Source organism: Erpetoichthys calabaricus, chromosome 7, assembly GCF_900747795.2.
Source record: "Erpetoichthys calabaricus chromosome 7, fErpCal1.3, whole genome shotgun sequence".
Classification (NCBI taxonomy): domain Eukaryota; kingdom Metazoa; phylum Chordata; class Cladistia; order Polypteriformes; family Polypteridae; genus Erpetoichthys; species Erpetoichthys calabaricus.
The window spans coordinates 154417420-154433484 of NC_041400.2; the positions used below are offsets into that span (position 1 = coordinate 154417420).

General features: G+C 37.3%; 1 protein-coding gene across 3 annotated transcripts in view; it reads left to right on the forward strand.

The window, feature by feature from the left end:
- The window catches only part of bmp2k (BMP2 inducible kinase), a 194798-nt gene that overhangs the window by 143553 nt on the left and 35180 nt on the right, over window positions 1–16065 (forward strand). For 2 of the 3 annotated variants that reach the window (XM_051929548.1, XM_028805601.2), the window contains exons 10-13: window positions 2352–2512; window positions 3548–3723; window positions 9437–9529; window positions 10795–10952. In XM_051929548.1, coding sequence (XP_051785508.1) covers window positions 2352–2512; window positions 3548–3723; window positions 9437–9529; window positions 10795–10952 — 588 coding nt within the window. The remainder of the gene's footprint in view (window positions 1–2351; window positions 2513–3547; window positions 3724–9436; window positions 9530–10794; window positions 10953–16065) is intronic. The other variant, XM_028805602.2, reaches the window with a different exon arrangement.

Genomic DNA, 16065 nt, shown 5'->3' on the forward strand with positions numbered 1-16065 from the left:
AGACCGTGGGAGAAGCATGGATTTTAAACATGCGTTGAGTTCATCCGCTGGTGTCCCTCGTGGAATAACTGGTAATGTTTGACGAAAATCTCCTGCGAGTAAAACAACAGTACCTCCCATTATTTTGGTAGGATCTCTGAGATCTTGCATTGTTCGGTTCAAGGCTTCATAAGCTCTTTTATGTGCCATGGTGCACTCATCCCAAACTATTATCTTTGAATGTTGCAAGACTTTTGCCTTTCCAGATGCCTTGTGTATGTTGCAAATTGGATTTTCGTCATGAGTGAGGTTTAATGGTAATTGCAATGCCGAATGTGCTGTACAGCCTCCATCTAATAATGTAGAAGCGATTCCCGATGACGCTACAGCCAGAGCTATGTCACCATTTGCTCTCTCGGCAAGAATCAGGTTTATTAAGAATGTTTTTCATGTTCCTCTGTGGTCATACGTAATTTCCGTTTCAAACGCGAAAAGAATTTTATATATATAGATTGGCTGGCCTTGAATTTTTTTCTTATAGTGCTTAATTTACTTTTTGTAACATGTAATGCCCAATTTATCCTTGCAGTGGTATATGTACAGTTTTCAGCCCTCCTTTTGTTAAATCCTTGTATATTGTTTCATCTTTTTCATTCTTGAAGCCAAATACATTTGGTTCCTATCTTTCAAATGTTATTTGGATGATTGTTGAAAGTCTTCTTCAATACTTGTCTCCAGAAGTCCCAGAAATAGTCAGTAATTGGTTGGAAGCCTGCTCCACACCAAATCATGTGACTTTTTGTTTACAATATTTTGTGAAAGCAGCTGATCACTGCTAGGAACTATTCACATATTTTGTGTCATTAGTGTCATTAAATAGCACCGCTGCAAGTTCAGTTTCTTTTCAATAAAGTCAGGCGTTAGGCAAGTGTCATTAAATAGCGCGGCTACACGTTCAGTTTCTTTCAGTAAAGTCTGGCGTTAGGCAAGTGTCATTAAATAGTGCGGCTGCAAGTTCAGTTTCATTTCAGTAAAGTCAGGCGTTAGGCAAGTGTCATTAAATAGCGCGGCTGCACGTTCAGCTTCTTTTCAATAAAGTCAAGCGTTAGGCAAGTGACATTAAATAGCGCGGCTGCACGTTCAGCTTCTTTTCAATAAAGTCAAGCGTTAGGCAAGTGACATTAAATGGCGCAGCTGCAAGTTCAGTTTCTTTTCAATAAAGTCAGGCGTTAGGCAAGTGTCATTAAATAGTGCCTCTGTATGATCAGTTGTAATTTTTTCAGGGTGTTTCTTTTCTTTAAAGTTCGAAACTTTTTCCCACATTGCAAACACTTCCTTTATCTCACTTTAAGAGATAAACTGCTCCGCGATACCGATCTCCTGCAGAACCTCCGTATGTTGCTGTGTATGTAGTTCCGTCAACTCCTGTGTCGTCAGTTCCTCGGAATGTGCGGGGACAAGCTCTTTGATGGCTCGTATTTCGAATTTTGGCTCATAACTCAAGACAAAAAATCGACCTAGTGACAGCTCGTATCTCAAAAAACTCGTACATTGGGGCACTCGTATCCTTAGGTATCACTGTATTTCAAAAATGTTAGTTACAGCAAACTATTTTTTAATTTTTATAACTGAACAATCATTACAGTTCAATTTATTTTTTATTTATATAGTAATTTTCGAATACAGATTTAGAATATTTAAAAATCATTACATGTAAAATATACTAACAGAAAATGACCAACTATACAATATGCACAGACTCCTACAGTATCACAAAAATGACATTAAACACACACTAAAATGGAGCAAGTTCAATAAATAATGTAAACGAATCAAGACAATGTTAAATCCAGTAAATTATGTACTTGTGCTGTGGCCTGTTGACAGCAGAGGAGGGGAAACAAAATTACAGTCGGCAGCATTCCTGGAGAAAATAAAACACTTTTTCCGTCAGATGTCACTGCAGAATACTGAGAATAGAAACTGAAGGGGAGGGTCAATAACAGTTCCTGGTAATTGTCAAGTTTTCTTGACAATCATTTATGTACAAATGATTAACAAAGTTGTAATGTGAACATCTAATAAGACACTGTAATCAACATGTTCTGGACTAAAGTAATGAGTCTTCAAGCTTGGCTTTTAAATGCAGAGAGCAATGGCGTATCTCTTACACAAGAAAGGAGATCATTTTAAATCTTTGGAGGTTTTGGTGCTATTTTTATGTAATGTAGTATTTATAGAAAGGCTTTTGTTTACTGATTAGCAAGTTCCAAAAACAGCCCAGTCTTTGTTTTACATTAAAATTGTTACATGTCAATTTGACTAATATTGTAATTAGTTCAACTGTGTAAAACATGCACTGACTCTTTCAGAATAACTGAATCAGTAGGACCAACAGAAACTTCAATTGCACCAAGACAGAGACCAAAGGCTGCTTCCAATACGTCAAACACAAATGTGTTGCCAATTCAAAACTCTGTAACTCCAGTGAAAATGTCTGTTTCTGCTGGAAATATTAGCAATGGACAACAAGGTATGAAGACATTTGTTGTAAACATCTTTTAATATAATGATAATTTTCTTTATTGTTGTGCTGTGTATACATTATTTATTTTACCATATACCACTACCATTCAATAGTGTTTAAAAGAAAAATGAATACATTCAGTAGGTTAAAGCATACCAAATCTTCCAAAGTTACTTTCCATATATGCTATATTAGAACCCAGATACCTTTGAAAACTTTATGAAAACTATTTAATATAAAATTGCATCCAGGTCATACATAATATTGGGGAAGGGGTAAATATGGTTAGACATTCTCATTTTTGTTTTAATCATTAATTTGTCAGTGATATATGAAATTACTACACATAAGTCACACTCAGTAGGCCTTAATGGCATCAGTTTGTAGGTAATCAAGTACTTAAAAATAAAGTGAAAAATAGCATTCTGTATTAGATAGATAGATCTTTATTGTCATTGTCACTTTTACAAAGGAACAACGAAATTGAAGGTGCAGTCAACTCATTGTGAGGCATAAGAGTTAAAAACACAAGAAGAGAGAAAATAATAAAATATCCTGCCGGCTATAGGTGTATTTATCCAGGCAGGTTGGAAAAACCAAACTCTGAGTCGGAGAGCACATAGCCAAAGCGACTAAGCATCCCGCCATAAAGTGCTATAACAAAATATATCTAGTTGTGCAGAACGCTATAAACGAATTTCACAGCCATTGTGATGAAATTGAGAATGTTTATCCAAAATAGTATTTTTAATCAGTCTGTAATGTTTTAATTCGGAATGACTACATTTAAAAAGATGGAGGCAACTAATTATACAAATGTAAAAGATGTAGTGAAATTTTATTTACCTCCTTTTATTTATCTCCGCCTCATTCATTTGTTAAGAATGTCTTCAATTCAAAATCACAGTATTATGTGATTGCGTTTCCTGTTTATGATTTGTACTGATTTTTCTGGAAGTATCTGTTAAAGGTCCTACATAGTAATAATTGAGTGATTGGTGCTTTCTGCTATTGAATGTTTAAATGCATGTTTATTTGTAGCTTTTCAGGGGCCTGGAACTGGGCATTGCACACCTCAATCTCAGGGTATCAGTCAACAGCATAGAGTGCTGCAACAACTTCAACAAGGAGACTTGCGTCTTCAACAGCTTCAACAGTTGCATCATCATCATCATCAGCAGCAGCAGCAGCAAATGCAGCAAGCATATGTACAACAGGTGAACTTACATTTCTGGCACCGACAAAAAACAGTATTGAACTGTAAACGACCAAATAATTGTGCTGTTTGTTTTGTATTCAGTAAGTGAAATTTCTGTGTGTGCTTTCATTTTTAAATAAAAAAAAGTACAGAGGTCTCCAGGAAATAATTTAGTAACCTTTAAAGAATACAAATAGATACAAGCAAGAAGATTCTAGTAAGCAAGCTAGAAGATACTAGCAAGAAAAATGTTATACTTCATAGTCAGTTAACAGTACTTTCAGACAAAGTCAAAAAGGGGACTTTTTATAGTTTACTATGACATTAACTGTTTATCATATTAAATAGAAAAGGACACTGCATGGACTGTTGAAGAGAGATGAGCTCAGACTTGTGGAGAGCGAAAAAGTCAAGAGTTTTTGCTATCAGGATTACTTTTCCTAGTGGCTTAAGTAGTCTAAATTAAAAGTGTAATAATTAACACTAGAATCCCTGAAGCCTACGAAAATATTTGTAATGCCAGGTCACGTTAAATTCCATCACACTTCCTTATGCTTGTCTTTGTTTGTAAATGTGTCAATCAGCACAAGCAGCCTGCTCACTTATCCCCCACCGAGGTAGCTGAAGTCAAGTCAGATGCAAAATTCTCAGGGCTGAAGTCTTTTTATCTGGAAGTTAGGTGTCTGGAATTGTATAGGGTAAATAATATATCATTATTTGGAATACATACATTTCATGTTTGTTCCGTGTCTACAATGATCTGTGTAAATATAGGATGACAGGAAATGCAAGGCAAGAAATGTTAAAAACATAACTAAAACAGAAACTTTTTTCATGTTTATAGTAGAATGATTAAAATGCTGATGTGAAGTATATAGATGTAAAGACTGAAGTCCAAATGTCAAATAAAAACTTTCACAAAAGGTATAACAAAACAAGAGCGCTTTTATTCAAACATATAACCAAAGAAAAAGGTATCATTCAATTTACATGTTGCTGTCAATGTGTAAAAAAAAAAAAAAAGCCCAAATATCAATCAACACAACATAGACATGTTCTCTTGGTAGCAGAGGTAAGAACTGCTGTCTTATAATCAAGAGATTGTGGGTTCGATCCTGGGCTCTCCCCGTATTTACCATATTGAGTAGTTAGCTGCTATTACTATTACTGTTATATAATAAAAACATACATTTGATTTGAGTCTGTAATACCCGGTGTAAATTTTTACTACTTGTAAAAGTTAGCTCTTTTTTTGATGCAGTTTTATTCTCTCAGTTACATTCTCGTGGTACAACAAACTTGCCTCTCCCTCTCTTAGTTGATGCCATTTATCTCCTTTCTTTTCATAAGAGCAGCGATGTATAATGCAAAGTTGACTGACTGATGCTCACTCATCAACAAAAACAGTATTTCCCATTTAGTTTATAAGCTGATATTTGTCAGGGTGATACATCTATGGTAGGTATCTGCTAATAAAGGACATTTTCATATATCTGTATTTAGGGATAAATTCCCCCCAATAGAGAAACTACCGTAGATACTTGTGTATTAGTTGATCTCGCAGATAAGTCGAGTGTATTGTTTAAGCCGAAAATTACGAAATTTGTTATGACCCGCGTATAAGTCGAGGGTAAAACTTGACAGCTATCAGAGATAGAGGACGACAATCAGCTGTTAATGGAGACAAAACTCACTGTCAAGTCACAGGCATTCCCTCTGTTTTTGGAGAAATGCTAGACTCGTTGACTCGGCAACTAATCCTTGCGTGTGCGTGAGTTGCGAAATGTAAACAAAGGCAAGATGGCGTCGATATGTCACAAAAGAAAACACTCGGCAGACGATGTTTTGCACATTATCGCTGAGTCGGACTCTGATTTTTCAGAATCGGATTTTATTGATAGTGATCAGGAATCGAGCAAGAGAGTGAGAAGCCGGCATCAGCTGATCGGACACCAGCCGATGCTGCGCCAGCTGAACGCATTCGCGCAGCCGATGCAGCTACGGCAAGGTTCGTGTGGGAGGAATACCCAGACATTGATCCATGGGAGCCGAACTGGCTACCGGACTTCACAAGACAGCATGGGTTGCTGTTGGACACGACAAATCACCCGCTGCTGGACTACTTCAGGCTGCTCTCTCCTGATGCTGCTTTTCAGCTACTATCAGACGAGACAAACAGGTAGGCAGAGAAATTTTTTGAATTGCGGGCTGCGCTTGCATCGCATTGATAGCGTGCGTTGCCTTGGTTCTTTTGATTCCAAATCTGGTTGCACGTGGCAGCTGATGGTATGTTATCCAAAACCTGCAAAAGCTAATGCTCAAATTCAAGTATTTCACAGTTTTAAAGAATTATTTAATGAAATTAGAAAAAAAACTAGCTAATTAGCAATAGTGTTGCTGGCTTATAATTATTTCAAAGACCATGAGAAACGGCAGATGACCGGTGACTTAACACCGTGAAGCGTTGAGTGTACAATGTCATTACCCAAATTCTATGGACAATTGTGTTGCCCCGCGGATAAGTCGATTCTGCTTTTTTGAATGAATTTTAAGGCATAAATTTTTCGACTTATACGCGAGTATCTATGGTAAATATCACTGAATCTGAAAACTGCTTTGGCTGTTTTGAATTAGGTTTGGTGATGTTATGCAAAAAAGAAAATTAGCTAACCCGTGTTGTTTATTTTTGCTAAAATTTTTTTCCTGGTATTTATTAATGTCATTATAACATACATGCTGTGCACTGCACAGAGAAAAGGCTTTATGAGAAACAAAGGATGCAGCAAAAGCAAATGACAGGCATTGTGAACAGCACTACTAACTAATACAGTGAACAGACAACTGAAGAAGAGGCAGTGTCCTGGACAGGAAAAAAGAGACATGGTCATGCTTGATGTGTAGTGTCAGGTGTGAAGGTGAGAAGTGTAAAGAAGAAGTTCAGAGAAGCTCAAGAAAGATGCAAAGCTCATTGGTTAGCAAGTGCATTAAAACTCCAGTGATGGTGCCAGGTGCTGTGATTGTCTGTGTAAGGGTTTTTTCGTTAGAAGCAAAAAGGGTGGGAGATAGAAGCAGAGGAGGAAGTAGTGTTGTCCAGTGCTGTCAGTTTAAAATTAATGGGTTCATGCACTAGCTACTGCATTATAATCTATGGAATTTGAAAGGAGAAACAGACCCCCCACCTCTGAAATTATTTACATCTGCGGTCTTTAAAGGAGATCTCGTATAACTGACAAAAAATATTTTAAAAAAAAGTAAAAAAAAAAAAAAGTACTTGAGTGAACAACATAAACAAATGAAAATCGTTAACATGTAATAAAGATGATAATATATACTCAAATGTCACATTATTCCTACTGATTACATGTTTCAATTCAAAAGAAGACACTTTTCTATAAAATTGTGTTTTGCATTGACCTTCAACAAAAGCCAGATTGCTTGGAAAAGCAGAAAAAAAGCAGGAGTTGATCCAATGCAAGAATGTTTACTCATGGGCAATTGTATACAGTAATCCCTCGCTACTTCGCGGTTCACTTTTCACGGATTCACGACTTCACGGGTTTTTAGATACAAGTGATTGCCCGCCTATCGTGGAAGTTATGTTCCAGACCCATCAGCAACAGGAGAAAATCCACGATATAGAAAGACCATATAAATAAGCATTTTTATAGTTTAAGCCTTAAAATACCCATCCCACATGCTTTAAACATATGTAAACTTATAAAACACACTTTGTTAACACATATGATATGTGGATGTCGGGCTAAGGATATGAGTAACATCTCACTATTATAAAGCATTTTAACTTCACGCAAGACAAAGACAGTGAGACAGGAAAATAGGTGCTGTAGAGGCTTTTAAATTATTACAGAGCGACAAGCAGCACAAAGCCAGCACAAAGTCCACTTCTCCTTAGCGTTCATTCAGCTCCCCACCCCCTTGACAATGCGAAGTGGCAGGAGCTACTGCGCCTCCGGGGAGGGGGGTTTGAGCGAACGTGCGTTCAGCCCTCACACACCCACGCACACACACACACACACACACACACACACACACACTCCTCCTTCCGAACGCGCAGAGCGACAAGCAGGCATTTTGGCAGAAGCAGCACAAAGTCCATTTCTGCTCAGCGTGAGTTCAGCTGCCCCCCTTCACAAAGCGAGTACAGACACATTGACGTCTGATCGCTGCGTGCAGTGTTGGTCTGCGGTGTTTAAGAATGTAGAAAGTGTTTAAGAGCATAGGAAGTGTTTATAAGAGTGTGGGAAAGGTTAACAAGAGAGTGAGAAAGGTTTATAAGAGTGTGGGAAGGGTTTATAAAGCCTTAAAATATGTATAAATAATAAAATAAATATAGGTCGCTACTTCGCGGATTTCCACCTATCGCGGGGGGCTGTGGAACATAACCCCCGCGATAGGTGAGGGATGACTGTATAGCATGTTTAAGCGTAACCAGCTCTTGTGGCCTAATATTATTATTATTACTCCTTACTTGACTGATGCCATTTTCCAAAGTGACTTACCAAAATTGAAATATATTTGGTTACACTTTTTTAGTTTTTCCAGTTGATTAACTGATGGCACCAGAACTGAGGCCCATTGTCTTATGAAATTTCTCGGGTGAAGCCGGTTAACACTTGCATTTATCTCTACTATTATAGGTAACATTAGTATCTTCTAATGCACAGACAACCAACAAATCAAATATATTGAGGTTTGATTTTTAATATGGTGTACAAATGTGAAATACATCTTCATTGCTTGATTTGGTTTTCTCCTTTACATATGCCACCTTGCTGTAACTTAATGAGTTTAACTTGTTCCTTAAATAAAATATAGAGCACATTCATAAGTATTTAGATTATATGATTGGTAGTTCATTATCTGCTTCTGCTAATATCTTCCTAACTATAGCTGTGCTCTTTTGATGAAAAAGCTGCTCTCTTTAGGAAAAGTTCTTACAATTCTATTGAAACAAGAATAAATACATAAATTGTGTTAGGTTTAGCACTTACATCAGAGTTGGGGTTTTCTCTACGATGAGCCATCCAAATTCCCATGTCATGCTCTTAGTCAACTATAGGAAGTGATTTGGTTGACAGTTGCAAATAGGCTTTGTGATCCAGGTTCTTCAGATGTGATCCAGAATCTTTTTCAGATTCACCAGAGAGACAGAAAATAATCTTTAATTAATATTCATAAATTCAAATGAGCGAAATCAATCTTTATTCAATTGTTCATTGTTGTTATTTTACAAAAGCCAATACTATTCCCATTATAATTCTTATAAATGCTGTCATAACAGATGTAAATGGGCAGATTGCAGCTTAAAACACAGTGCTCATTTGCAAAAACCTGTTGTAACACTCTGCCTCAGTGCCTTGTCATGCAGTGTATGCCCGAATACAAATTAGCTGTGTTTAAGAAAGGTGTTGAGAAAAACAGCTCTTGAGTTCACAAAATTCAGTGTTTTATGTGCACTTTAATCAGCAGGGGGTAGTGTGAATCTGAATTATTTTGTGCTTTTCTTATTTTTGTTACATTTAATAATTTAGTTATAATTACTTTAATAACTGCCACTATCCAAAAATTGATTATTTATGTTAATTGTCTGCAATTTTCAAAGGGAATAAAAAAAAACTTTCATGCTAGAAATAAAAATATTATGGTTTGGATAATGCAAATAATGCACCTGCTAAAAAAAGACATTTAAAAGTATTTTTGTTTGTCTCAAGCAGCATCCACATGTTGCCCAACAGCAGTATATACTTCAGCACCAGATGATGATGTTACCGGCATACCAACAACAAGCTCATTATGCTGCAATGGTAAGCTGCTGCAGTATGTGTATTTTAGATATTTTTGAACAGTTAATAACCTTTCTTTTTGTGTTTATGATTGTCATATAGTGTTCTATATCATCTGTTATTTTTGAACCTCTTACATTCTAGCTGAGGTATTATGAAGCGGAGAGTTATGCCCACAGCATTGAGCAGAAAGAGGAAATCAGCACTTAATCACCATCCCATCACAATGTCCATACTTAACATAACTTTGTAGAGCTTACACTTGTACCGTTGAATGTATTTGCATTTCTGTGAGTTTTAGATATAGTATACACTATTTATTAACACCCTGTGACCCCGCATTGGACTAAGCAGAATTGAATGTTAAAAATTACAACTTGATTCAATCATATTTTACTGACAACAGACATTTTATATTTACAAATTATATATCATTTTATATTACCCAGTATAACTCACTTTATTTAGTAAACCCTAGTTCTGAATTAGATCTACAGTAAACAAAAGGGAAATTGTACACTCCTCAGCTGTTCTGCAAAGTCATATTCCTGCTGTCATAATTTGAAAAAGTATTTTCAAATTATATGCGTAGTTTGAAGTTATACATCATATTAATTTCTCAGTATTAGACTATCTTTGAAACAAACAGCAACTGAGTCATCTTCCCTTTGTCAGATATTTTACCCCCCCATCTACCCTACCACTTGACTTGTATTTTTATTTATCTGCCTCTTATGTATAGTGTCCATTACACTTTCTCTCACTAATTAACCTCTTCAGAATTGTGCCACATACAATCCAACCACTTAACAAAAATAGCTTAGTGCCTTTTTCTACTTTGTTATTTTCACGTAATATTTGACAATTTGTAAACAGTTATAGTTTAAAGAATAGCATTCTGTCATGGATAAAGATTTTTGCTTTCAGACTCCAGATTAAGAATAGACATAACAAAGACTTTATTTTATTTATTGTCTTTATATGGTAAACACCTTACTAGGATGCTTTTTAAGCAGATGCTTATTTTGCAGATATTTATATATTTTGTTTTCCAGTTGGAGCATAGGCAAGTTAAATGACTTACAAAGGACAACATCAGAATGAGTCAGTGGCAAAGGCTGAATAGGCAGGCTTGTGCTTTATAATTTTTGCGTCTTTTACCTTTAAAAAGTGCAATGGACTGGCTATTCTGTCTTGGCTGCTTTTGAAATGCATTTAATACATAAATACTTCTCATTTTAGATGCTGGATGTACAAATTATGTTTGATTTTCTGTATTTCCACAGATGCAACAATATCAGCATGCAATTATTCAGCAACAACAGCAGCAACAGCAGCAACAGTTTATCACCTCACCTCAAGAATTTTCAAAGTCTTTAGCTTTTTCGCCAGTTGTGTCAAGCCAACCTCACACAGCTGCAGATGGATCTTTTAATAGCACAAGGTACACAGCATTGTTTTTTATTAAAACAAAATAAGAAAACGATAAATTAAAAAACACTGGCCTTCCTATGGCTTGTTGACAATAAATTCTCAATATACTTTTAGCAAAAAGAAAAAAAAAGAAATGAAACCGCATTCACAGGGCGCAGATCTGTGTGCTAATATCTCTACAAGTTACGATTCCTTGCCAAATCACAAGAACATAAAAAAGGTCTTCACGAGGAGTACTCAGTGTTTTCCGTAGGTCTTCAGTAGTTTCTGATTTTTGATTCAGCAAAAATTTTCATCTAAGAGAACTCGTGCTTTCAAATTAAATTTGCTCATAATTAAGTATTTATACCTGCTTCTTAATTAAGAATGTTGGTTTAAAAATAGCCCACAAGATTTCTACACAAGTTTTGTTGCAGGACAGCAATGTATAATGTGTATAAGTGCACTTTTCAGGAATCTGATTATTTTCATCTCTCTCTCGATATATATATATATATATATATATATATATATATATATATAAAATATACAGTCATATGAAAAAGTTTGGGAACCCCTCTTAATTCTGTGGATTTTTCTTTATCATTGGCTGAGCTTTCAAAGTAGCAACTTCCTTTTAATATATGACATGCCTTATGGACACAGTAGTATTTCAGCAGTGACATTAAGTTTATAGGATTAACAGAAAATATGCAATATGCATCATAACAAAATTAGACAGGTGCATAAATTTGGGCACCCCAACAGAGATATTACATCAATACTTAGTTGAGCCTCCTTCTGCAAATATAACAGCCTCTAGATGCCTTCTATAGCCTTTGATGAGTGTCTGGATTCTGGATGGAGGTATTTTTGACCATTCTTCCATACAAAATTTCCCAAGTTAAATTTGATGGCTGCCAAGCATGGACAGCCTGCTTCAAATCATCCAATAGATTTTCGATGATATTCAAGTCAGCAGACCGTGACGGCCATTCCAGAACATTGTACTTCTTCCTCTGCATGAATGCCTTTGTAGATTTCGAACTGTATTTTGGGTCATTGTCTTGTTGGAATATTCAACCCCAGCGTAACTTCAACTTTGTGACTGATGCTTAAACATTATCCTGAAGAATTTGTTGATATTGGGTTGAATTTATCTGACCCTCGACTTTAACAAGGGTCCCAGTCCCTGAACTAGCCACACAGCCCCACAGCATGATGGAACCACCACCAAATTTGACAGTAGGTAGCAGGTGTTTTTCTTGGATTGTGGTGTTCTTCTTCCGCCATGCAAAGCGCTTTTTGTTATGACCAAATAACTCAATTTTTGTCTCATCAGTCCAAAGTACTTAGTTCCAAAATGAATCTGGCTTGTCTAAATGAGCATTTGCATACAACAAGCGACTCTGTTTGTGGCGTGAGTACAGAAGGGGCTTCTTTCTCATCATCCTGCCATGTTCTTTGTGCAAATTGCGCTGAATTGTAGAACAATATACAGATACACCATCTGCAGCAAGATATTCTTGCAGGTCTTTTGAGGTGATCTGTGGGTTGTCTGTAGCCGTTCTCACAGTCCTGCACATATGCTGCTCCTGTATTTTTCTTGGCCTGCCAGATCTCCTGGGTTTAACAGCAACTGTGCCTGTGGCCTTCCATTTCCTGATTACATTCCTTACAGTTGAAACTGACAGTTTAACACTAGAATTACCAGAGTCTACGAAAAAACTCGTAGATCCGGCCCACCTTAAAACCGTTCTCACCTCTCTTTTGTCTTCTAAATGTGCCGATTAAGACGAGCAGCGAGCAGTCGGCTATTCCATCCCCCACCGTCGCAGAACGTTCACTAAGTTTTCCCAGCTCATGCCTTGTTTGATTATCTGGGAGTGACTGAACTGCTGGAGTTTTAGAATGGAAATAATAGATCGCTCTTTGGAATACATGCATTTCATGCGTGTTCCATTTCTTCAGTAATCTGTGTAAACACATTGCTAAAACAAAAACTTTTTCATATTTTAGTAATAAATGTTAACAAAATGTAGGCATAAACTATAGAATATGTGAAGCATGAAGTCCAAACATCAAATAAACACTTTCACAAAAGGTTCAAGGATGATACAACAGCTTCCGTGGCTTAACGCTACGGTTTGCTGACTTGGAGCACAGCTGCCCTACCGTGCTAAAGAGAAGTGAGTTCGATTCTCAGCTTTGAAGAAAGTGTTTTTTTTCCTCAAACGGACATTAAATTTATAAATTGGTATGCACTGTAAATCGTTAACTTTAAAATGTCAATCGCGGTTATTTCTGTTGATTAATTCGTGCTTTTTTACTTAGAGTCAGAACAGGAGCTTTTTCAGCTTCTGATCTGACTCAAACAGCGCCAGTATAACTTCACATCCGATCTGACGCTGTTCGTTTTCAAATAATATTGCATTACTTCGACGATGTTTTCTGATTGGTACTATTCGCGTCATAAAATGATTTCTTCAAAACGTCACATATATTTGTCTCTTTCTTTTTTTAAAATGTGCGTTGTAGCACTCAGCAACTGGCCACCTGCATGTTCTTGCGCACACTGAATAAGACAGCGCTATATGCAATCATCAGATTCAAATGTTAACAGTTATATAGCACAGAATGGAAATCAGCAGTTCTTAGCATTCCACCACGCAAGCTGTCATATCAACCGCCTACTGTAACTTGCTTTCTTTTTTCTTCGGTTATAGTCTTGAATAAAATTGCACTTGTTTTGTTATACTTTTACATCAACATATGTTCCTGTGTTTGAGCTACATGGGCATACTCAAAAAATACACGTGTAATGCCATGAAAAGTGCATGCAGACACTTCAGTTCGCAAGCATTGGTACGACAATGCAGCCACAAGTACACTGCAGAGCTTTAGCACGTCTTTATGTGAAAACAGCAGTATCAGATGGTGAGTGTCTGATGATTGCATATAGCGCTGAAGTTACTGCTCTTTACTATGCTTTCCTCTGCATGTCCTGGAGTACAAAAGAAACAGCATACAGCAATACGTGGGGACTGGCAATATTGGGGGAAAAAAAACACGCGGTCGTATGTATCGTGATAAACTGCAGAACTATAGTGCGTCTTTATGTGAAAACAGCAGTGTCAGGTGGGGGAGGGAAGGATCATGAACGCGACTGAGACAGTGAAAAGTGAATTTAAAAAAAAAAAATAAAGCTAACCTTTACAAATATCATAAATTACACCGGCTGTTACAGACTGAAATCAAATATATCTTTTTATTCTAAAATAGTGAAAATAAGAACACTTCTCAAAAGGGAGTTGTGCAGGATCGAACTCATGACCTTCTGATTCCCAGTCAGCGACTGGTACTGTTGCGCCACGGAAGCAGCAATAGCTAATGAGTGTCAATATCACACACTAAGGTGGCTTTTTTTGGCGGTGGCTTTTTTTTTTGTACCTTTTGTGAAAGTGTTTCTTTGATATTTGGACTTCAGGCTTCATACATTATATAGTTTATGCCTACATTTTGTCATTTGCTACTAGAATATATAACACGTTTCTGTTTTAACAATGTGTTTACACAGATTGCTGTAGAAATGCAACACATATGAAATGCGTGTGTTCCAAATAACAATCTATTATTTCTACTCTAAAACTCCACTTCACTCCCAGATAATCAATCAAGGCATGAGCTAGGAAAAGCTCGTTTACGTTCTAAGTCGTTGGGGGGATGGAATAGCCGGCTGCTGGCAGCATGTCTTTATCAGTACATTTAGATGACAAAAGACGCTGGCGGAGAGGTGAGAACGGTTTTAAGAAGCGATTTAAGCTGGGCCGGATGTACGAGTTTTTTCGTAGGCTCTGGTAATTCTAATGTTAAACCTCTGAGATAGCTTTTTGTAGCCTTCCCCTAAACCATGAGACTGAACAGTCTTTGTTTTCAGATCTTTTGAGAGTTGCTTCGATGATCCCATGCTGTCACTCTTCAGAGGAGAGTCAAAGGGAAGCCCAACTTGCAATTGACCACCTTAAATACCTTTCCTCATGATATGATGTATATATGTATATATATGTACAGTAATCCCTCGCTATACCGCGCTTCGACTTTTGTGGCTTCACTCTATCGCAGATTTTATATGTAAGCATATTTAAATATATATCGCGGATTTTTCGCTGTTTCATGGGTTTCAGTGGACAATCCAACATCTGTCCGCTTTTTTTGTCCGGATTTAGATCGGGTTATTTTCTATAATTTGCTTGAACATTCCGGTTAATTTTGTGACTTTTCTGATCGCGCTAAGTATCATAGTTTGCTTGCAGGAGTGATTTATTCGCACTAATCCAAGACTTAGGCTGTGGGCCAAGGGGAGCCGGGCAGGGTACTCCTCACTCACACGCCAGCCTCCATTCGAGTTGGTCTACCTCTGGCCACGTTTTGGAGTGCACCTTGCCTCTGCTTAGCTAGCAATACCTGTTTGTTTATTGATTTTTAACGTTTGCCCTGTTTCACTACTATGCGGGTGGAACCGCGGGGGACAGCTAGTTTAAAATAAAAGTAATTGTAAAAGTGATTATACACTTTAAAAATGTTTCCTGTCAGAGAATTAACCTCCCCCCCTAATTTGTCTTAGTGCAGTTGCTGATTTTATTTTATGCAAGCAAAAATGCATGTAGTGAAGTTTACATATTAAAGATAATCGACATCAAGTCATTTTAAGCAACATTAAAAATCTTTCACACATTCCTTGTTACCAGCTCTTGTAGCCAAGAGACCTTGCATTATTTCAGCCCACCTTTGTAAATTAAACAAATTTATTAAGTTGCCCATAGAGACTCAGAAGTCTTACACATGTATTTAACAAAAAACAAACACTGTAGTCGGGCGGCACAGTGGCGCAGTGGGTAGCATTGCTGCCTTGCAGTTAGGAGACCTGGGTTCGCTTCCCGGATCCTCCCTGCATGGAGTTTGCATGTTCTCCCCGTGTCTGCGTGGATTTCCTCCGGGTGCTCCAGTTTCCTCCCACAGTCCAAAGACATGCAGGTTAGGTGCATTGCCATTCCTGAATTGTCCCTAGTGTGTGCTTGGTGTGTGTGTGTGTGTGTGTGTGTGTGTGTGTGTGTGTATGTGCACGCGCGCGCCCTGCCTGAGAT